General features: G+C 37.2%; 1 protein-coding gene across 4 annotated transcripts in view; it reads left to right on the forward strand.

The window, feature by feature from the left end:
* The window catches only part of ADD3 (adducin 3), a 121,066-nt gene that overhangs the window by 73,441 nt on the left and 23,551 nt on the right, over positions 1-24,074 (forward strand). For 3 of the 4 annotated variants that reach the window (XM_079792970.1, XM_079792969.1, XM_079792971.1), the window contains exon 2: positions 16,164-16,384. In XM_079792970.1, the coding sequence (XP_079649096.1) occupies positions 16,190-16,384 (195 nt within the window). In that variant the 5' untranslated portion in view covers positions 16,164-16,189. Of the gene's footprint in view, positions 1-16,163; positions 16,385-21,033; positions 21,088-24,074 lie in introns of those variants that run through there. The other variant, XM_079792972.1, reaches the window with a different exon arrangement.

Below are 24,074 nucleotides of genomic sequence, written 5' to 3' on the forward strand. Positions count from 1 at the left end.
ATACCTTTACTTAATATTTAGTGTTTGCTGATTGGTTGAATCAGTAGTTTTTTTGGGGGTTAAGATGACATTTTTGTAGCATTATTTGTACCTGGTCTCAAAACATAGCAGTAACTATAGATTTTTTAAAAATTGCTCATTTTATTTTTTTTATTTTTTATTTTTTTAAATAAGTCTTTATTGTTCAGATTATTACAGTTGTTCCTCTTTTTTCTCCCCATAGCTCCCCTCCACCCGGTTCCCACCCCACCCCACCCCATGGCCTTACCGCCCTCATTGTCCTCGTCCATAGGTGTTCAATTTTTGTCCAGTCTCTTCCCGCACCCCCACACCCTTTTCCCCCCGAGAATTGTCAGTCTACTCCCTTTCTATGCCCCTGATTCTATTCTATTCACCAGTTTATTCTGTTCCTCAGATTTTTTATTCATTTGATTTTTAGATTCACTTGTTGATAGATATGTATTTGTTGTCACTTTGTTGTTCATAATTTTTATTTTTATCTCTTTCTTCTTCCTCCTCTTCTTAAAGAATACACTTCAGCATTTCATATAATACTGGTTTGGCAGTGATGAACTCCTTTAGCTTGTTCTTATCTGTGAAGCTCTTTATCTGAGAAGCTCTTTATCTGACCTTCAATTCTAAATGATAGCTTTGCTGGGTAGAGTAATCTTGGTTGTAGGTTCTTGCTATTCATCACTTTGAATATTTCATGCCACTCCCTTCTGGCCTGCATAGTTTCTGTTGAATTAGCTGACAGTAGGTAACTAACTGTTTTTCTCTTGCTGCTTTTAATATTCTATTTGTCTTTTGCCCTTGGCATTTTAATTATGATGTGTCCTGGTGTGGTCCTCTTTGGATTCCTCTTGTTTGGGGTTCTCTGCACTTCCTGGACTTGTAAGTCTATTTCTTTGACCAGGTAGGGGAAGTTTTCTGTCATTATTTCTTCAAATAGGTTTTCAATATCTTGCTCTCGCTCTTCTTCTGGCACCCCCATAATTCGGATGTTGGTACACTTGAAGTTGTCTCAGAGGCTCCTTACACTATCTTCATATTTTTGGATTCTTTTTTCTTTTTGCTTTTCCAGTTGGGTGTTTTTTGCTTCTTCATATTTCAAATCTTTGACTTGATTCTTAGGATTCTCTAGTCTGCTGTTGGATCTCTGTATATTATTCTTTATTTCAGTCAGTGTATGCTTAATTTCTAATTGGTCCTTTTTCATATCCCTGAGGGTCTCACTAAATTTCTCAGAGGTTTCTAGAAGGTTCTTGAGTAACCTTATAACCATGGTTTTGAACTCTATATCCAGTAGTTTGCTTTCCTCCATTTCTTTCATTTGTGACCTGTTTCTTTGTCTCTGCATTTTGGCTGCTTCCCTGTGTTGATAGAGTGTCTTTGTGAGCTGGGTGTCCTATAGGGCCCAGTGGCTCAGCCTCCCCACTCACCTGAGGTGGATGCTCTTGATGCACCCCTTTGTGGGCTGTGTGCACAGTCTTGTTGTAGTTAAGCCTTGATTGCTGTTGGTATCAGTGGGCGGAATTGACCTACAGACCAATTGGCTGTGAGGACCAGTTGTGTCTACAATGGGAGAACTGCTGTGCTGGAAATACCCTTATGGGGCAGAACTTGCTTCAGTGGGGCTTTGGTGCTCACTGAGTCTGCCCCCTGAATGTGTCTCTTATGGATCTGAAGAGTTGTAATCTGGTGTGGTCTCACTTTGACCACTGGGTGCACTGGCTCTTAGATCTCCAAGGAGGTGCAAAGTCAACCACTGCCAGAGGCCACCCAGCAGGAGCTACAGAGAGATCTGCAGATTACTCCTCTTAGTTTGGGGTTTGGAGGTGCCCAGATGAGGCGCAGCTGTGAAGCAGTGCAGGCTGCTGACTAGCCTTAGGCCTTCTTTTGGAAGCTCTGGGGTTCTTTGACCCAGCTGCAGTTTGTTAGGTCAGGCTATTCATATGCAAACGCCTCTGCACACAGCTTGGGTGGGATTGTAAATTGGGTGGGGTGTGGTCTCAGGGAATCATGGGGCGGTGCAAACAGCAATGGTTGCCCGTTGGCCCTGCCCCGGGTAGGTCCCTGGGTCTCTGTGTCCCACGGCCCCATGTAGGAACAATGAACGCTGCAACCACCTCTGAGAGAAAGCTGCCCTCGCGTTCCGGCCTGATGCCAGACAGTCCAGTTTCTCCCCGTATGAGTCTGGGTCCCCAGATTCTCGCCCGGTACTGGAATTCAGAGCAGTCTGGAGTTTGTATCTCCCTTCCGATTGAAAAAGACCACAGCGTACCCAGTTGCCAGCCCATTTCTGCGAGCGCCTCCATACCTTCACTCTTCCGCACCTCTGCACCTCCTACCAGTCTAGATGCACTTTTCTCTTTCCTTCTTTTTGTAGAACTTCCACTCAGCCAGCCTTCCCGTGGTTCTGGATGATATCTGTTTTTTCTTTTAGTTATAGTTTTGATGTGGTTGTGCGAGACAGCAAGTTCAGATGTTTACCTATGCCACCATCTTGGTTCCTCCAAAAATTGCTCATTTTATACCTTTACTAGAGGCCTGATGCATGAAATTGTGCAAGGGGCTTGGCCCTCATGGCCCCGCCCACTGGTCGTTTAGGAAGGTTGTTTCGCCATCTGGTCTAATTAGCATATTAGCTCTTTATTATATAGGATACTTTCTTGTGATTACTTTCCAGTCAATTTTAAGACATTTTAGATGCAGATTGCAATATACTCAAATATCTTGGATGTGTGGTAATTCTGATCAAACCATGATTAGCCCAGTTTTCAAGGATTGCTCTAGGTTCTCTGCCCTAGTTTAATCTAAGATAAGTAGAGAGTGTGATATTATGAATCAGTAGCCCTACTCACCTCACTTAGTTTAATAAATCCTTATTGAATAACTTTAATTGGAAGTGAAGAAAGGAAAAAGATGTTGCTGGGGCAGACAGACATACTCAAATAATTTAAAAGCAACATACACTATGACAAAGTGCTTTGGGAATACCAAGGGGAAACAGAGGCTAATTCTGGTGGGGGAGATTGTGGAAACTATAATGGAAGAACTTGGCTTTTAAATTAAGACCTCCAATGTGGATTAACATTTGGATAGATGAAGATGAGAGGGGAAAACAGTTTAAGTGTGTGAGAAACAAGGTGAACAAAGCCTTAGTCGGGGAAATAGCTTTTGTTTGGAAGAGGCATCATTTTCCAAAGTCTATAGGAGATAGACTTGAAGCCTTCTTCATCCTATTTTTAGAGACCCCCAGGCTTGATTCCTAAGTATTTTCTTTTAGGATGGAATTCTAGAATACTTTTTCTTTTCCCTTGAGGGAAGAACTAAGAAAATGACATTGGGGTAAATTACAGTGTGTAGCTTTGTGCTTCTCAGTTGTAACCATGAACCTCAAGTGTTTAAGTATCCATACTATATTTTATATGTTTGAAATAAACTTTCCACCACTTTACAACTCTGTGAAACCCTTCCCTAACAATAGAGATCAAGGGTAGACACAAAATATTTACCAAACTCTGGAGAGCTACTTAAGTGGCTAAGCTCCAAGAAGATTGCTTTTATTTGACAATAAAGTACTTGATGTGGGCTTTAAGTCCAGCTAAATGAGCACTATAGAACTAAGCTGTAAGTCTAGTCTTTGTGGGCCTCAGAAAAACAATAGTCCTACTGCAAGCCTGAGTTTAAAATATAGCAAGGAGTTTAAGTGGTCCCTTCAGGCATGTGTGAGTGGGCACAAAAAGCTGAGTCATATAGTTTACTCTCTCTAGTGAATAAGTTTGAAAGAGAAGCATTCCCGTTATTTAAAAACTAGAGGCCTGGTGCACGAAATTTGTGCATGGGGGGGGGTGTCCCTCAACCCACCCTCTCCAATTTGGGACCCCTCAGGGGATCCCTGTAGGATCAGGCCTAAACCAGCAGTTGGACATCCCTCTCACAATCTGGGACTGCTGACTCCTAACGGCTCGCCTGCTTGCCTCCCTGCCTGCCTGATTGCCCCTAACCGCTTCTGCCTGCCAGCCTGATTGCCCCCTAACTGCTCCCCTGCCAGCCTGATCACACCCAACTGCCCTCTCCTGCTGGCCCGATCACCCCCAACTGCTCTCCCCTGCCGTCCTGATTGCTCCCAACTGCCCTCCCCTGCCGGACTGGTCTTGCCACCAACTGCCCTCCCCTGCCGGCCTGATGGCCCCCAACTGCCCTCCCCTGCCGGCCTGGTCGCCCCCAACTGCCCTCCTCTGCTGGCCTGTTCGCCCACAACTGCCTTCCCCTACTGGCCTGATCACCCACAACTGTCCTCCCCTGCCGGCCATCTTGTGATGACATCACACGAGAGCATGACGACACCTAGGCTTTTATTATATAGGATGGTATAAATGACCCTAAATTCTTATGAAAACACATTTTAAAAAATATAATGAACAACATAAACTAGAACAAAAATATAGTCAGAGACATAGAAGCATCGAATAGATCGTCCAACCTCAGAGGGAAAGCAGGGGAGGTGGGTAAGAGATATCAACCAAAGGACTTGTATGCATGCATATAAGCATAACCCATGGACACAGACATTAGCGGGGGGATGAGGGCATGTGCTGGGGGGTGGGAACGGCCAGGGAGAGGTCAATGGGGGGAAAAGGAGACATATGGAATACTTGAAACAATAAAGAATTTAAATTAAAAAATAAAAAATCTGTTAACCTTGAGTGCATACCTACAAACCCCTTAAAATCAAGAAATTGGAGCTTGAGTCTTTAAGTGCTTTTCTTTCTCATAAAAGTTAACATTTTATGTAATGTGCTGAGCTTCTTAAATTAGTTTACTGCCAGAACTTTTAGTTGAAGGAATTTTTAAATTAAGTGTATGTTTCAAATCTTTTTTTTACAATGATGATCTATATATCACATGCTACTCTAGATCATGCAAAATGCCCCGAGTAAGATAAATTGAGGGACTTAAGTAAGTCACATTTTCTTTTGGGACCTGTTTCTTCATTTGGAGAAAAGAGAGTATAGGACTGGATATAATAATATCTTATATCCTATTACTCTCTAACACCTTTAAATTCTAAGGGTGCTATTTCTCTTTTGGTTCTAATTAGGCAATGTTAGGGAAGGCAGTATTTATTTCTAAAGAACTGACTTTGATTCTGCATAGGTGCTATCCATCCACATTGTTATGCTGATAAAATGCCTCCTAAAATAGATATTATTGGGATGGAAATTCCATTGGAACAGTGTGCGTATTAGTTTTCTAGGGCTATCATAGCAAAGTACCACAAAGTGAGTGGCTGAAAACAACAGAAACTTACTGTCTTACAGTTCTTGAGGCCAGAAGTCAAAATTCAGCAGAGTTGGTTTTTTCTGGAGGCTCTGAAGCAAATTGTTTTATACCTCTTTCCTGGCCTCTGGTACTTGCCAGCAATCCTTGGTGTTCCTAGGCTTACAGATACATCAGTTCAATCTCTGCATCCATCATCACATGGCTTTCCCCTGTGTGTCTCCTCTATGTCTCTGTGTCCACATCTTTCTCACTTTTCTCTTATAAAGACACTAGTCATTGTGTCCTAATTCAGTATAACCTCATCTTAATTTGATTACAAATTAAGACTATTTTCAAAAAGGTCACATTTCTAAGGTAATGACAAATTTGGGGGGATACTACTAAACTCAGTACAGTATGTAATGTTGAACTTCAAATCTACAGATGGTTCATTTGAAAAAGCTAGTTTCACAAAAATGGTTTGTTTTTACAAAAACAGATTTTTGAGGTTGATAAATATCTCTTTTCATGGACTTCCACTTAAAACCATTATCAGATTTCTAAAATGACAAGTTATAACCAAATATTTTTAAAAGTTATTTCCAAGCACTATTATCTGTGTTTAATAAATTGCATTTTCATGGCTCAATATTAGACTTTCCATAGGGAAAGGCAGGGTAGGGGGAGGAGACTCAGGGGAGAGACACACAGATGAGGTTATGGTGATCTTGAAATTCTCCATACTAGCCAAAATCTGAAGTAGGAACTCCTTCAAATCAGACTTCTTTGCAGTAATGATGTATTGAGTTACCTACAGCTTTTGGATTGACTTTTACAGCTGTATTTTATAAATTATAGCTATAAAAGCCAAAAATCTTTAGCTGGAATACCTGAAATCGGAGATCAAGATGAACTCTTGGGACTTACTCATACCCTATATTCTTTAACATTTTATTGGTATATATTTGAGTAGTTTTTAAAATAAGGAACTTTGCCTCATATTTATTGTGCCCTTCCAACCTCCCTCTTGTCACTCACTAGTCACAATGACCACATTAAGGATGGACCTGTTAGAAGTATTGTCACAAATGAATTTTCTAGGTTAGCCTTTTGGGTGAATGTTTGATTTTGCAAAACTCAACTCATCCTATCTAATAAAGAGGTGTGCCGCGCCAGCACAGCCAAGGGTTCGGCGAGCCTGAGTGGGGGCGACGAAGGATGGAGAAATGATAGACAAAGAGAAAAAGCTGGGTCTAGGTGGGTCTTCTGTGCCTGGCTGAGGCCACAGAACAGATCCAGACTGCAAAGCTGAGGCTTTATTTATAATCAGGGACAAACAAGGTAATCTGCAATGTTGTTGTAAGTTTCACTTGTTTTGGCAGCACTTGCTGCCCCTCCCACAGCCCACTAGCTACCCAGGAAAGATCTCGGGAGCAGTTACAAGATCAAGCTTAATTATGCTTAGAGGACTGTGCCCTCCAAGCTGGGACTTGTTTGCAACTTTGCCAGCAGGTCAGTCCGAGGCTTAACCCTATAACCGCTTCCTACAAAGAGGGAATATGCTAATTGACTGCCATGCCCTCAAAGATGGCAGCGCCCTCAGCCACAAGATGGCAGCGCCTAGTCCCCTCAGCCCCACTGGGGCAGCAGGCATCTGGCTGCTCCATGCGCCTGCCTCCGGAGTCCCCCAGTCCCTTCAGCACCCCAGCCATGCAGGGCCAACCCAGGCACAGGCAAGCCTCGAATGGCGGCTGCCCAGCCACCCAGGGCCGCCTGAGGCTCAGGTAACCAGGGCCAGCCGAGGCTTGCACTGCTGGCAGTGGCAGCAGCAGAGGTGTGATGGGGCGTTGTCCTCCCCTGATCGCTGGGTCACCTCCCGCCCTTGAGGGCTCCCGGACTGTGAGAGGGGGCAGGCCGGGCTGAGGGATCCCCCCCTCCAGTGCATTAATTTTTATGCAACGGGCCTCTAGTTTTTAATAATGAGCTTTGGGGGATTGTTTGCATTTCTTCAGACTTAGAAACCAGAATTTCTTGGTTTCTTCTGGAGGCTCTGAAGCAAATTGTTTTATGCCTCTTTCCTAGCCCCTGGTACTTGCCAGCAATACAGCAGTGAATGCCTTGGTGAAATAGGTAGATGTAAGATTGGAATTTCAGGGAGTTAAGTTTTCTATATTACTTGTATTCTGATATTCACTTTGGAAAGTTTCCCAGGTTTCTAGAGTAGATATGCAGTAATAGGTAAGAGTGAATTTGACCTCAAACATTACTCTCAAGAAAATGTCAAAAGCAAAGACTTTAAATTTTTAAGCTCAGTACTGGACAAATAATTAAGTAGACTTTAGTACATGAAGGTATGTGAGGGTTGATGTTTCTTAAAAAAAAAAAAAAGCTTTGTGCCCAGAAGGACTTACATACCAAATAGTAAAGAACCAAAGACTTAAGGTATCTCCAGAAATTGAGCGCAATGAATCTTTCTTTAAAAATCATAATCTCCAGTGATTCCATTTTTTGAAACCTCTCATTTATCATGAGCTGTCAGATTCTGGATAGTTTCCTGGATCTCAGTTTTTAAAATTTCACTGATACCAGGGGACTTAACAGAAACTAAATGTCTGAGAGACACATTGGAGTAATCAGTCCACTTGTCTTTGTTAACTTCTCTTACGGGCAGGTGGGGTGGAGGGGCCCTTCTTTTGTTTTTCCCCAACCATTTCCAAAAGCTCCATGTTGTGGACAAATGATAACTCAGGGGATATATACAAGGCATTCGTCATATTTTGAAGAAAGGAGGGTAAAGGAACCAAGGCATATGTTTTTGGATTCTCAAGATATGTGAAGGATTACCTCTCTATGGTTGATTGTTTTACTCATCATTTTATAAGACTATATGTTAGTTTATTGAAAAATCCGTTTCTTGTTTGCTTTTCCAAATGATTCATGTTGGGAACAATTTGAGCTAAGTCTGGGTAATGATTGAGCTTGGACTTTAGAAAATACATTTCCTCTGAACTCTTTATACATGTTTTCAAATTTGTAACTCTGCCCTTTGCATGGCCATTATCATTGGTAAATTTATAATGAAGGATATTTTTTTTTCAAGTTACCAGTGAATGTTACTTCCACTCCTACCAATGTCTAAGCAATTAACTGCCTCTCTCCTCCCCAGCCCCTACTCTTCAAATACAGAAACCCAGCTCACAAGTAATGTTGATCAATGAAATATTCTTCATCAATTATTGGCACTTTAGTACGAGTTAGATTCATCCTCTACTTAATACAGCAGTGAATGCCTATGGTCTTTGAAACACCCTGCTGAATGTTGTCCTAGCAAGCACCTACTTGAAATTTTTGCTCTGCACTTACATTTTGAACTATGTATATTGTGATTGCATGTAACTACTACTATATGTCCCAATTGTACACATACAGGATGTATTTTTCATGTTTGTTAAAATAGTTTATCAGTTAACAGTGTTATTTTTATTTATAAGACAAAGTCAGAAACCAAAATACTCTCATAGTTGTGCCCTCCAATTTTTTCTTTTCTGTTTTTTTTTTTAATGAATGCTGATCCAGCTGTCAACTTCCATTGAGTATAGGACACTTAGTAATGTAATGGGTTGTTGCTACTGCTACTAGCTTATTTTGTTGTTAGTATTTTTTCTTTAAATTGAATTTTTAACTAAGACTCAGATTAATAGTATCTTTTACTAATCATCTGTAGATTCATTGTTTCCTAGACTTTTAAGTTGAAGATTAGAATTTATACTTTTATTTTAAAGATATACTTAACACGCCGAAACCGGTTTGGCTCAGTGGATTGAGCGTCGGCCTGCGGACTCAAGGGTCACAGGTTCTATTCCGGTCAAGGGCATGTACCTTGGTTGTGGGCACATCCCCAGTAGGGGGTGTGCAAGAGGCAGCTGGTCGATGTTTCTCTCTCATCGATGTTTCTAACTCTCTATCCCTCTCTCTTCCTCTCTGTAAAAAAATCAATAAAATATATATATTTTTAAAAGATATACTTAACAGAAGTCATTTCAAAACAACAACAAAAAGGATTCAGAAATTTAAAAATGATTTGTATCCATCTTAAGATTTTGGCAGTAGGCCAGACGGAGTTAAGTTTCTACATTTATGCCATTTTTACAGCCCTACAAGGTTTTTTAATTTTACTACTTTGAGAACATTTACTATATATATTTTGGTGCTGAATATTGTGATCCTATATTTCCAGGCACCACAATAAAGAAAGGCCATAATCAAGGTTGTAATAGCTTTGTATACTTTTGGGAAATGACAGTCCTTGGAGCTATTCCATCTTTTTTTGTTAACTCTTCCACACTTATTAATATCTGTAACCATGAATAATTCCTCATTTGAAGAGCATTTGGTTATCTGAGGCAAATTATGAAACCTCACTTTTTTATTATGAAGTGGGGATGCTGCCAACATAATCTTCTGAGGATTGATTTGCTTCATTATAAATAGTTAAAGGCCATCAACTCTTTCAAAATGATGCCAAATTAACTTGAGTGGTAAAAGTGTAAACTTGAACATCATTTATTATTACCTAGGGCACAATTAATGTCATTTTGATAACCTCTAATTAAGACATAGTAGTCATCTGGTGCTTGAGCATTATAGCTTTAGAAAAAGCTCTCAACATCTCTGAGTATAGTTTCATCCCATCTGTACAATGTGATCCTTGAATCTAGTCTGAAATATTCCAAGACAGCTGTCATAGAATCAATAGCATTATAGCAATAAGTGCTTTGTGGGATAATTAAATCTTCTTCCATTGGGCACTTAGAAAGTATCATTTGTATTGATCAGTTATACTCAATTCCAATTTGTTTGTTTTACATTTTCCTTGACTTTTATCTACTTTTTCAGATCTATGTCAGTTATATATAAAAATTTGGCTAGCAGTTGGAACTACTTCATGTCTTCTCGAATTTAAAATGAATTAAATTTCACTGGCCAATATGAGGATGTGACTTGTCATAGTTTGTGCCGAGTCAAATTTGTTTTCTAGAACTTCAAATACCTTCAAAAGTTATAGTAACTTTCATTAAGAAAAATTCTAACTCAGTAAACAAGCTGTTGTTGTTACCAAATGTCCTTCTGACATCTTGTCATATCTGATTATTGTTTTAAATATAGAACATTAGGCCTGGTACTTGAAAGTAGAGCCATCTTGTTGCTTATATTCTAGAGAAAGCTGTTAAAACTGCCAAGAATTTTAAGTTTGGAAAGATGTTTCATAAGTAATAACTTTTCATAAGATTATGTTTACCATTCCCAGCCTAGAAATAATATAAACCAGATTTATATAGAAGGAGCTGTGATATAGTAAAATAATTCAATTCAGCTGCCACTTATGGAGCATTCTACCATTATGAGGACTACAAACATGAGCAAAGAGATCTGGACAGTTGAACTAGAAGTCGGTAAGAGTCAGGGGGAAAAAATCTGACATTGAGTTATACAGATGGTACTTCCTAAGTGACCAAATGGAGGAGAATTTAATTATCCCACAAATCACTAAGACCTTATTTCTATAAACTCATAAACATTTAAAATATATAAATCAATGAATCATTTCTTATTTTCTCCTCTTTAGCGAATATTCATTTACCCCTTGTTCACCAATCTCTCTCTCTCTCTCCCTCTCTCCTCTCTCCTCTCTCCTCTCTCCTCTCTCCCCTCTCCCCTCTCCCCTCTCCCCTCTTCCCTCTCTCCCCTCTCCCCTCTCCCCTCTCTCCTCTCTCCTCTCTCCTTTCTCCTTTCTCCTCTCTCCTCTCTCCTTTCTCCTCTCTCCTCTCTCTTCTCTCTCTCCCTCACTCACTCCCTCCCTCTCCTCTTTTCCTTTTTCTGTTTCCCATCTGACCATCACTTGAATTTCTAGGATAGTGTTTTTCAAACTGTGGGTCACAACTCATTAGCAGATTATGAATCAGTGTGACCCACATTTTTAAAAAACTGAAAGTATTAGAATATACCACATAGGGAAAGTATGTCATGAATTTATTTGTTATATATCTCATGTATTTTACGTGATTATAACATAAAGTACATTTCTATTGCTGATTGCCATTTTTAAAAAGTTTGAAAGCTACAGTTCTAGAGTGTTTCATCTATTTGTGTCTTGAACCTAATGTTCTTTAAACATACATGCTGAATAGTTACTGCATAAATATTTGGATAAGATTTTAAAAACTAGAATTTTGTTTATGCTTGATATCTTCTGTCTAATCTGCATGGCCAGAGGAAAACCCATAGTGCTGATAAGTTTTATAACATTACTTTTAAAAAATCTATTTTCCACAGCATTTTCAATTCAAAGAACACTGTTAAAAGACTGATTTTTTTATTTTTATTTTTTGTAATAGAGTTCATACTGGTTTGCACTGATTTATATTGCTCTGAAGTCTAGGAAGCCTGACTGTGTATAGTAGTAGTAGTGTGGTACTAAAAATAGGATTAGTTCATTTTAAAGAGAAGGAGCCTGGGAACTGAGTTGTTTGACATATCACCTGGAAACAGAAATATTTATGTTAGGTTTTGTCGTTCAGGGTTAAGAGGAAGTAGAATCTACCATTTACTTTGCTTGAAACATTCTTCTTGTAAGGCAGTATAGTAAAGATGTAAGACTCCCATATTCTAATTGAATTGTTTTATTTTTTTAACTGTTAAGTTTTGAGAGTTTCTTATATATCATACACACTAGTCCTTTGTAGGATCTGTGGTTCGAAAATTTTTTCTCATGGTCTGTAGCTTGTTTTTTTTTAAATCTTAACAGATTTTTGCAGACAAATATTTTAAATTTTGGTGAAGTCCAGTATATCAGTTTTCCTTTATAGGTCATGGTTTTGTGTCAAGTCTAAGAACTCTTCCTGGCTGTAGATCTGAAGATTTTCTCTTCTAAAAGTCTTATAGTTTTACACTTCAGTTTGTGATTCATTTTGAGTTCATTTTTTTTATTGTGGTAAAATACACAGAACATAAAATTTACTATTTTAACCATTTTAAAGTGTGCAATTTAGTGGCATTAAGTATATTCACAATGTTATGCAGCCATCACATTCTCTAGAATCAGAACTTTTGCATCACCCCAAACAGAAATCCTAGTACCCATTAAACAGTCTCTCCTCATCCCGCCTTCCCCTGAATAATATTCCATTATGTGGATAATACTACATTTGTTGTTTATCCATTCATCAGTTGATGGAATTTGAGTTGGTTCCACCTTTTGGCTATTGTGAATAGTGCAGCTATGAACATTTCATGAACACGTTTTTTTCTGTCTAACTTACGTCACTTAGCATAATGCCCGCAAGGTCCACCCATGTTGTTGAAAGTGGCAGGATTTCCTTCTCTTTATGGCTGAATAGTATTCTGTTGTATATATATTTCATTTTTAAAAATCTGTTCATTCATCAACACTTAGTTTGTTTCTATTATTTTGGCTATTGAAAATAATGCTGCAAGCTTCTCCCATATTTTTCTGAATTTTGTTTATGTTCAGATAATCTTATGGATCCTAAATGTTTTCAAAGTTTGAAATGCAGTTCAGTCTGTAGTACCTGGTGTACAAAATTGCAGATAATCAGTTGTGCTTATGATTGGCTTAAAATCTGTGTAAAGGAGAAGTTACTATTCTTATTCTTTATTCTTTATCTTTTATATAAATTCCCAATTCTTATTCCATGTGCATAAAACTTGGAAACTTCTTTTAAAAAGCCAAGTTAAATAATGAGCTTTTGAAGTTTTAAAAAGGTCAGAGTGTTGTGAGTCATTTCTAATCTAATTTCCCTTTTTTGTGTGTGTGCCATTTCCTCATTTTTTTACAAATGCCATAAGCTCCAATTGTTAAATATTCAGGAAAGAATGTAGACTAAAAGTTTCAAAATTTTGGAGTCCTCTTATGTTTTATGATATGTGAAGTAGTATGTGTCATTGTAAAGTGAACTAGGAAACAGAAAATCATGGCTTGGAGTATTGCCCCAGAGATAAGCAGTATGAATTGGGGCAGGATTCTTAATCCACTGAACATCTCAATTATCAACCTGAACTTATAGCTGCAAAGATAAAATCAGAAAGGTATAAGAGATGGTATAAACTAAAAAGTGTTATACACATATAATATGTTCTTTTTTTATTTAAGTAGGTGGTTAGAAGTATCTTTCTCTTTACCTTACTCATTGAAAAATGTGTTCATCATAAAGAGTTCTTCAAACTATAAACTTTTACTTATTAATGTTTCACTTATCAGCTTCTTAAACCAATGCTGTGACAATGAAATGAATCTACCACCACAATTCTTTACTTTTTGCTGTGTTTTCATAAAATTATTTTATAAACATAACAAACTTGTTATCTAACCCTATTCTTCATTAAACTAAATAGTGCTTTTGGAATTGAGAAATAGGTAGAATCCAACTAAAGGCAATATTTGTGGACTGTCTTTTAAAAATGGCTTAAGCCAGTGGCCTACTGTGGCAAACGAAATAGAACTGATTTTTTTGTTAAGTGATATCCCAGTTATTAATCAAGTACTCTCTTAGTCTGTAGTTGGCCATTTAAAAGTTAGCATAACATAATAAACAGCTTCTAAGAAAATAAGGTTCCAAAGATTGATTAGACCTCTAGACTTGTGATAACCCAACTGGATGTGAAAAAAGGAAAGTTTTTTACAGTTGGTCCTCTGTATACCACATTTTTTTTATATATAGCAAGATAATGGTAAAGACCATAGGTTGGTAAGCCAAACTAATAACAGTACAGGGGAAAAAAAACAAATTTTTGAAGAATATAATATGACCAGAGTTATTCTTCTAGTAGTAGATGTTGTATAAAAAGAAGAAATTTTAAAAAAAATTTGAAGAACACATTTAATTATCACTCATTCTTTAATTGTATTTTCTTTCAATTTTTTAAATAATGACTTAGGACGTGGAAGGCTCAATTATATAAAAGTTCATTTTTTACATTTTTTCACTGATTAATTGCTTTCTAGTCACAAAATCAGAATTTCATTTAAGTGGTATCATATAAAGTGTTTTTTTAAGCTATATTTCCTGAGTTTTCAGTGTAGTACACTACACTAAAGTAATTTAGATAACTTACAGAATGTTGTATATGAAATTAATGTTGGCAAGAAGAAGGAAATAATTTCAATGTGTTTTGCAAAAAAAATTATTTTTAAACAGAAGGAGTTTACACTTCTAAGACCAGAATTAATGCAAGAAGTTTTAATGTCTTATCATAAGTTTGCGTGGGCTAAGTTGGGTCAAGGCAGCTTTAGAGATGAAGTCTATCACAGAAGACTAATTTGTTAGAGACAAATTGGTTGTTAACTGTGTTTAAAAGGTGAGACCAGATGTCTCTGGTCTTTATCAGGGATTCAGATCTCTGAGATGAACGTGACCTTTTTTGCCTTTCCCCTTCTGGATCTAACTAGAAGTGTTCTGCTGGGACTTCGAGGTTGTGGAATTTGCAGTTGTGGGTCCACAGAAACTTCTCTTCCCTTAGATTTTGACATAAATGGAAAAAGAATACTTGGATGTTTTACATTTAATTCCCCTTATTAAGAAGTGATTCTTCCCACCAGACAAATAATTACTTAAAAAATGCCACTTTGTAGTTAGTCAGAATGGTTTTTATGTTGCCCACTCATTTATACTGAACAGGTTGTAGGAATGGAAGTCACGATCCGTAGAGAAATTTATTATGTTAAACAAATTCATTTTTACAATTTCTTTTTTGTTTCCTTTTCTGGTTCCTTCTTGCACCTTTTTGCATTTTCTATACTCAGTTCAAAAGAACAACTAGGAAAAGGAATATACCATCAGTGGTCTGTCTCCCTTTCTCTTGATTTAGGCTTCTACCATATCACTTCTAAAAGCTCGAGGAAGCATTCCTTTACTTGGCAGTGACTCTTACTCTCTGCCAGGTCATTGCTCCTCTAAGTGTGGTTCAGGATCTAGTACCAGTCTGCACATTGGACTGTCTGTGACCAGTACAGCCTGTGATGTTATGTGTTTAGAAACTTATTGCAGTTTGACATTGCCAAGACATCTAAATGCATAATTTTGTATTTTACAAAAATATAGGCCCACAGTAAGTTGGAGATGACTTCAACTTCTAACAGAGATCCCAAAAGAGGGGTGAAGGGGGAATATTAAATGCCTATCCTGTTGATCTAGCTATAGTTGGTTAGGTGCTCAGTTGTAGCAAAGCCCAAATGAATTTCTTTCCCTAGCATGAAATCAAAACTAATCCTTAGTATCAGTGATAATCATGATAATTAAGTGAATCAGCTGTTCATGTGGTTTTTGAATAGCTTTTCATTGTTTCTTTACTTGGATTTTTGAAGTACTATCTTGCTGAAGTTATGTAGTCTAGCAATCTTAGTAATTCCTACATTTTCCCTGGGAACTTATTGAATCATTTAAAAATCTTAAAGCATGTTTCTCTCATGTCAGTAAATTATATTCACTACACAATTTAGTGGCTCTTAAATCTGGCCAAAGTTTGGTCTAACAAAACCCCATAACTGAGAGAAAAGAGCTCTACGGACAGTACTCACTAATTGTGAAAATTTGCCATTTTAGATGTGGCATGTGTATTTTGATCATTACTTCCTTTAAAAATTGAACAGCAGTTGGTGACATTATTATAATTGAATCACAAGCTTCCATTAGCTCTAAAAATATCAATTTCCAATTTAGCGTTACAATTTAAGGCATTTTTTTACCTTAAAGAAAGCTACCACTTACTCTAGGGATCGGGCGGGGGGAGGGGGAGGTTCTGCTTGACCCATGTAAAACTTTAATTTTATAATGAATTTACCTTACCATTAATGTCCTTCTTTGTGTTTATTAATACAGATAAGGGGAATCAGCAGGCTTGAAGCATGAGTTCAGATGCCAGCCAAGGCGTGATCACTACTCCTCCTCCTCCCAGCATACCTCACAAAGAGAGGTATTTTGACCGCATCAATGAAAATGACCCAGAATACATCAGAGAGAGGAACATGTCTCCTGATCTACGACAAGACTTCAATATGATGGAACAGAGGAAGCGAGTTACTCAGATCTTGCAAAGTCCTGTGAGTTGAAATAATAAGAAGGCTATACTTTTCCTTCTTCTTTGGCAACCTTGATATAGTGAGGTCGGAGGTATCTTAACTCTCAGGTTAGAAGAAGGATGGAGGAAGAGTGATTAGTTGCCCCCATCTTGCAGAGGCAAAATACACACCTAATTTAGATATTTAATTTGCAAGGCTTTAATAACAAAACAGTATTGTCTTGGTGGTGTTAATTTTCTTTGGGTGATTTTTGAATGATTTTTCAATGCTTCATTGAAAGATGCTTCTGAGCTAAAGGACACCCAATTCAAACTGAATATATCTGAAGAAATGAAAGGCATTACTGAAGTGTTAGAAACTAAGAAAGGAGTGAGGTACATCTCATGTACATATTTTCTTCTTCCTTTGGGTACCTCGACAATCAGAGCAGCATAGGAAGACTTAAGGTTTTTGAGATCTGAGATTGGGCAGCCTCGTGTTACATATACCTAATGCAGACACGCATGCATGCATACACACCAAACTAATTAGATTAAAAGTGGACTATAATCTAAACTCAAGATGAAAATTCTGTCTGCACAGTAGTATCCAGACCTTACAAATTATATTCAAGTTTTCTTACCCTTAGTGGAATTTCAAAGGTCATGTATAAGTAATAGAAAATGAGAGAACAGCTTAATTTAAGATGCAAAATTAATTCATACCTTATGTAAAATGAAGGTCATGGTCCCCTTAAGGCAGACAGAGTTCAGCACACATAGACACATGATGCCCAGGTTAGGATTATATTAGGTTTCCAACTTAGGTACTAAAATAAGCATCAAGACAGAACTGCCTGGGGTGGCCCTGGTAAATCATTTTTGTTGTGCCCTTGTGAATTTAATCACAGAGGTTAAGTCCAAAGCCAAAGGGGAATTCCATTCTGAGTAATTCTTCTATACCAGTGGCCTAGATAAAAAGCAAATACAAGTTATAAAAGCAATGCAAACTTTGAGAAATTTAAATATAGCTTAAATTTATTATTATTATTATTTTGTGTATGTGTGTTAATCCTCACCTGAGGATATTTTTCCATTGAATTTTTTAGAGAGAGTGGAAGGGAGGGGGAGAAACATAAAGAGAGAAACATGGATGTGAGAGAGACACATCGATTGATGAGTTGCCTCCCAGACATGCCCCCACCAGGGTCAGGGATCAAGCCTGCAACCAAGGTACATAACCTTGACCAGAATCAAACCCTCAACCCTTCAGTCCTAGCTGAGGCTCTGTCCACTGAGCCAAACCGGCTAGGACAAGTATAGCTTAAATTGAAAGCTATCCTTTAAACCCTTAAAGAAACCCTTTCCCAATGGAAAGGAGATTAACTAGACTTCATCATGAAGGAGTAAATGCTAAGTGCCTTCTTTTATGAAACCTGAGTTTCTGTGTTTAGAAATATTTGAAGGACATGATAATTATTTGGATCAAAATAGATATATTTTCTCTTCTAAAGAAACCCCACTTTTAAGCTCTAACTTATTAGCTCAGTGATTATGTAGCATATAGTAAAAAGTAACTGAAAGAATGAAGTAAAGTTCAGATTTTGTTCAGGATTGTTAAATACTGAAATTTCTTTGGGAAGTGCACTAAAAAGGACCATTCAATTCTAACTGTAAAGTTTAAAAGGAAGAAATACTACACTACATTTCCATGTGAAGTTTTTTGTTTTATAATTTCCCCATTAAACCAGAGACAGCATATCTTTGAGTAGATTATCTAATTTTTAATATTTATGTATTTTCATTTGTGATTTGGCTTAAGAGTATCAATTTTACTTATGCCTTGGGGTACTTAATAAAATAATGAGAAAGGGACGATATATAGGTTGTTACTTCTATATTCATATAGCAAGAGTGATAATCTTTAGCCCAGAGAGTAAGAAAGGTTTAAAAGAATTGTAGATTGATCATTTTCCCCCTAGATTTTTGCTAGTGAATTTAAAATCTTGTTTGTGAAAGTGTAAAATTTTGTTTTCCTGCCATGTTTAACAACAAACTTTTCACCAAAAGAAATTATACATAGTGGCCTATAATAGTTACCTATTGCTAAATAACTAATTACCCCAAAATTTAGCAGCTTAAAACAACAAGCTTTAAATATCTCATCATTTCTGTGGATCAGGAATTTAGAGCAGCTTAGATAAGTGGTCTGACTCAATATCTGTTATGAAGCTACAGTCAAGACATCAGCCAGGGCTGCTGTCATCTAAAGGCTCGACTGGCCCAGAGATCATTATATAGGTATTGGCAAAAGGCCAGAGTATCTTCCACATGGACCTTTACCTGAAGCTGTTTGAGTGTTCTCTTCCAAAGTATCTTAGCGAGACAAAGAGGAGCCTGCAGCACCTTTTATGACATTAAACACTACCATTCTTACCATGATTATTAGTTAGAAGTAAGTCACTAAGTTCAGCTCATACTCAAGAGGACAGGAATTAAGCTCCACCTTATGAGGGGAGGATTGTTCACTCTCTGTTCACAATTTATTTTAAAACACTACAGTCTGTCATAGTTTATTTACCTTCCTCCCACCTGCAAAATATACCCACCTTCTCCTAACACCCTTACAAAAAGTCTCATTCCTGTACCATATTATATGCCTGAATCCAGAATCTCATCAAAATCTGGTCCAGGTGTATAAATCTGGTCCTGGGGTATTATTCCTTAAGTTCAGCTACTCCTCTCAATCTATTGACCTAAAAAACTAAAGAGATAAGTTTATTGATCTAAGAACTAAAGAGATAAGTGGTGGGGCAGGCAAAGATAATGCTATAACATTCCTGTTCAGAAAAGGGAAAAAATGGCTTATAAAGGAGTAACTCACCCATAGCAATTTTGAAATCCATTTGGGCAAATGCTTGGAAGTTCCCCTGTTGAGGACTCAGTCCTTCTACTTACCAGGGTGAGTCTCCTTAGCTCTTGGCTCAGCCCTCTGGGTTTTGGGTCTATCCTCTGAATCATTATTTCTTTTCCTTAAAAGGTAGCCTGTGTTGGCAACTGTATTTTTCTCAACCTGCTTCTTTCTTGTAGAGGTTTTAGAGTTCAAAGACCTCTTATCTTTTTGTACTGTCTTTGTTCCTTTAAGCCCAGGCTTGAATTGTTTCTGCTAATATAAGTCTCTTTAAACCTGTGGGCCTCCTGTGAATATTGGTGTTCATTATTAGACAAAACTCAGAGCCAATAAGATAAAAATCAAAGATATTTCTAATTTGTGTTTGTAAGAAACAAATTGGTAAGTTTAAAATGGTGAGTTCATTTGGGAAGAAAGGAAATCAGGAGAGAAATCAATAAAAGCAAAGTATAATACTTTTTTTATTAAGGATTTACTGTGTGCAAGGCACCTAGTATGTATTGAATCTTATTTAATCCTCAAAAACTCCATCAAAGAAGTATTAATATCCATAGTTTAAACTGAAACTTAAAGACATTAAATAACTGAAGTTTTTACAAATTTAGTTAAATGGTGGGGTCTAAATTTAAACTCTAAAGTTCATACCCTTAACCACTAAGCTGTACCACTTAAAGCATTCAATAACAATGAAATAATTTCACCCATATATTATTTTTTCATTCATCTTCAAATTCTGTTGCTCAAGTTAATCCAACCCCACTCAAGAAGAGTTTCTAGTTAGAAGACATTTTGGTGCCTATAAATTTGAACAACAAACAGCACATTATTGTCTTGAGCTGAGAAAATAAGAGAAGAGCATAGAATTTGTCTCATCCAGACTCCAAGTATTACTTAATTTCATGGCCTTTTATCATAATTGTTTTTAATTTAAGAAAGTATTTGTCTTAGAAATTAAATGCTGGTGAGGAAACTGGCTTTAGCTAGAGATTTTGTTAATGCAGTAGAGAGAAGCCACAAGTTTTCTTTGACAGATATACTCCTCATTTACATGTCTATGGAGACCCTAGATTGTCATTTCCCCCCTTGTCTCAGAATGAAGCATTCATGGCAAACCACTGGAATTAAATAATGTCTCATCAAAGTTGAAGTATGTAAGTTGAAAAACTAATAGCACATGTGCATAGTAGGTATTTGGTGGATTCTGAATACATGGATGAAGGGTATATGAATAGTTGAATAGGCTTTGACTCATTAAACACTTGAATGTTGTCCAACAAGCTCCTATAGAACTTTACTGTTTAATGTGGAAAACAGTTGGTGGATTTCAGAAAAAGAATGCAAGTTCTTAAGCCTTACCACTTATAGGAAGCAATTTAGACTAGTTGACAGAAGTGTGTAATGTTATTCTGAAAGATAGCACAGCAGGAATGTAGATGGTGAGCGTTCAGGCACATGACAGGGTGATGTGTGATGCTATATGCTTATTTTGAAGAATGGAGAAACTTCAAAGTCATATACCTTTTAGAATATCACTGTCATTAAGGCCTAAAATATAACTGTGTCTTAATTAGAATAGTTGGTCAAAATCACCATGATTTATCTGGGCACTTTAGAAGTTTAAGATGCAAGCATTCTGTATTAACTGTTTGTATTTTAATTATATATCAGTTTCAAGAGAGATATTATTCTAACTTTTAGGTTCATAATAATTATGACTTGGATACAGGAGAAAGACCATCCAGAAGAAAATTTGGTTTATTTGTTTTTTCTCCTTTCAACAGGACCAGTGGTAATCTATTTCCAAATGAATACATTTCTTAATGGAGAATTTCTAAGTAAGTTTGTTACGCTCCTAATCCCTCTTTAGGAGAGATCTAATAACATAATTGTAGGGTGCCTTGGGAGCAGCAAGTCTGTAATCTTTTTTTTTTCTTTTTGCTCCAAGTTTTCTCTCTAGTCACTCTTATGATATAGAACATCCACATGTGGATATTTTAAATCCATCTCTGATGTTTATCAGTATTGCTACCTGATTTCCATGAGTTAGATATTACTTATAAATTAGCCAATGTGATTTCTTTTTAGCCTTAACTGAGATAATTGTATCAGGTCAGTTTCTTTTATCAAAATGGTCCTCTTTTTTGTGATTTAAAAATCTTTCACTTTTTCCTAAAAGTTCTGATTTTAGATGCAGAAGCCTTCAGATCTGACATTTCAAATTAATTCTACTTTTGGTTTATAGTATAAAGGAATATGTATGTACTTAAAAGTATACTCGTACCCTACACAAATCTCAAATCTCTGAATCTTTCATGTTTTTTATAAGTTATTTTTATCCATACCCTATAAATTCAAAGTTTACAGGATCACTCCCTCAACATCGACAGAATATGTATAAAGTGGTATGAGATTCAGATAAGGCTTTTAAGGCACCCTCTCTCTAACTTAAACATTTTGTTATTACCTAGTGATTTTTTTTATCATACTTTTTTAGACATGCATTTGATGAGGAAGCTGTCCAAATTATAATATTCTGGGGACAAACCAAGTTTTCAAGTATGATTTTATTTGAGTTGAAGAATTAAATGACTTTTAAAAAATTTATAACATTCAGTGAATATTCACTTCTTACGTAAAAAAGGTGACTTTCTCCCATTAGATGATGGATGGGCCTAATCACACAGGAGAAGTTTCTCATTCAAGTGACAAGCTGATAAGACAGTTTTCTAGAGCCTCAGGTTCAGTGTAATAAACTATGAAATGGGTCTTGGCTATCATTAACTCAGTCAAGATTGAGATCACGTTCTTTTTTTTTCCCTTATATCTAGGAAAATAAGAAGAAAACTCTAACTTCCTATTTTATTGATTGAGCACTGAACTAGACACTTAGGGAGACTCTAGGAATGTGAAAGACAGTCCCAGCCATCAGATAGTGTGGTATAGTAGAATAGGAAGAATAAATCACAATCATATGGTAGTATATGCAAATGTTAAAAGAATTCAGAACGGGGTGGAAAGAGAAGAAATAAGGAGATCCTTCCTAAATGAGGTGATTAAGAGAGAGACTTCAATAAAAAGGTGGCATTTAAGATGAATGTTGAGTAAAGGGTAATTCATTAGTTAGAGGAACAGTGGAAGCCAGCATTTTCATTTGGTGGAATATTTTGAGCAAGGATAGAAAACTACAAGTTGTGATCAGAGACAATACTTGAACAAACCTCCTAGACTAGACCAGAGCACAAGGTGGTAATGGTAGATACAGACAAAAAAATTACATAACAGATTATAGAGGTCCTGGAGTAATAGCAGACTATTAGATTGGTCTAAGTTAGGGGTCAGCCCATTTTCTCATCATTTCCATTTTCAATCTGTTTATCCAATTTTTTTATACATACATACAATGGTTGTTTTGGGCCTGGGTTCACCACCACTTATTAGCTGAGTGACATTGAGAAACTCACTTAACTTGATCTTAAGTTTCCTTGTTGGTAAAATGAACCTCATAGAGTTGCTGTGACAAGTAACATAAAAACATATAGAACAATATTTAACATATAGTAAGCAAAGATTTTTGTGAAAATTGTGTATATAAAGTTATATACAATATTGCTAATTTAAAACATGTTATGCTTTTGTGGCAACACTTTGAATATTACAATCATAATTCCTTAAATTGTATTTTGGGTTTTGAAGATCTCAAAGATTCTATCACCCTGATGGCAACCTGGAGTATTCACGTTCATGTATTCATGTAGTCAAGGTGTAATAACCCCCTCTACTTCCTCCTCTCTGCTCTTCTGTATCTGAGATGGAAGCTACAGTTTATGCTGTGGTTTGTATATGTGTTGTTTGATCTTTTAACCTGACTTCAGAAGCCCAGCATGTGACCTTGCTGCCCTGCTATAAGTTTCTCATTCTACTTCGATGGGAGACTTCCTAGATGTAAGAGGGCAAGTACTCCAGGATCATCATAATCTGCTGCTATATAATTTTTTGCTCTGTCTTTCAACCTAATGCTCTAATCTAGCCTAAGAGATTTACTCAGTATTTCTGATCATAACATGCCTGGTGCCTTATTAGTTGTATTTGGTTTCAGTGATACAACCCATCTCTGATAAAATTAGGGAAGGATCATGTGTCCACCTGAGAGCCCAGATTGGAATCTTTGTTTCATTATGTATTAGCTGTGCAACCTTGAACAAATCATTGTCTATCTCAGGACTTTGTTGTGAGATTCAACTGATACAACTCTAAAGGATTATTGTTTTGCTAACATTGAATTTTAGTAGGAATATGATTAATTATCTATCACAAAGATAAGTAAATTATTTTTAAATTTTTAATGCAAGCTTAATAATTTTATTGATAAGCTTTGAAAAATAGCTGAAACAATTTTGTATCATTAGTAATTTTACACTATTATAACAGGCAATCCTATCTATAAAACAGTAATATGCAAATCATCACTCCGCTACACTCACAAGCCACGCCCACCGGCCAATCAGAAAGGGAATATGCAAATACACCTAACCAAGATGGCTGCAGCCTCGGAGAGCAGTTGTTGGAACTGGGATATTGGAGCCGAAGATCAGAGGGGAATATCAGAGCCAGCAGGGGTCCTCCACAGGTGATCAGAGCCAGCTGGGGTCCCCCACAGGCGATCAGAGCCAGCTGGGGGTCCCTGTCCAGGGCCCGAGCCTCAGCCAGAGGCTTGCGGCATTGGCTGGGGGTGGAGCTGGGCCACTGGAACCAGCTGGGGTCCCCTGCGGTGATTGGAGCCAGCTGGGGGTCCCTGACCAGGGCCCAAGCCTCAAACAGAAGC

This window comes from Cnephaeus nilssonii, assembly GCF_951640355.1.
Source record: "Cnephaeus nilssonii genome assembly, chromosome: 16".
In the NCBI taxonomy this organism is placed as follows: Eukaryota; Metazoa; Chordata; class Mammalia; order Chiroptera; family Vespertilionidae; genus Cnephaeus; species Cnephaeus nilssonii.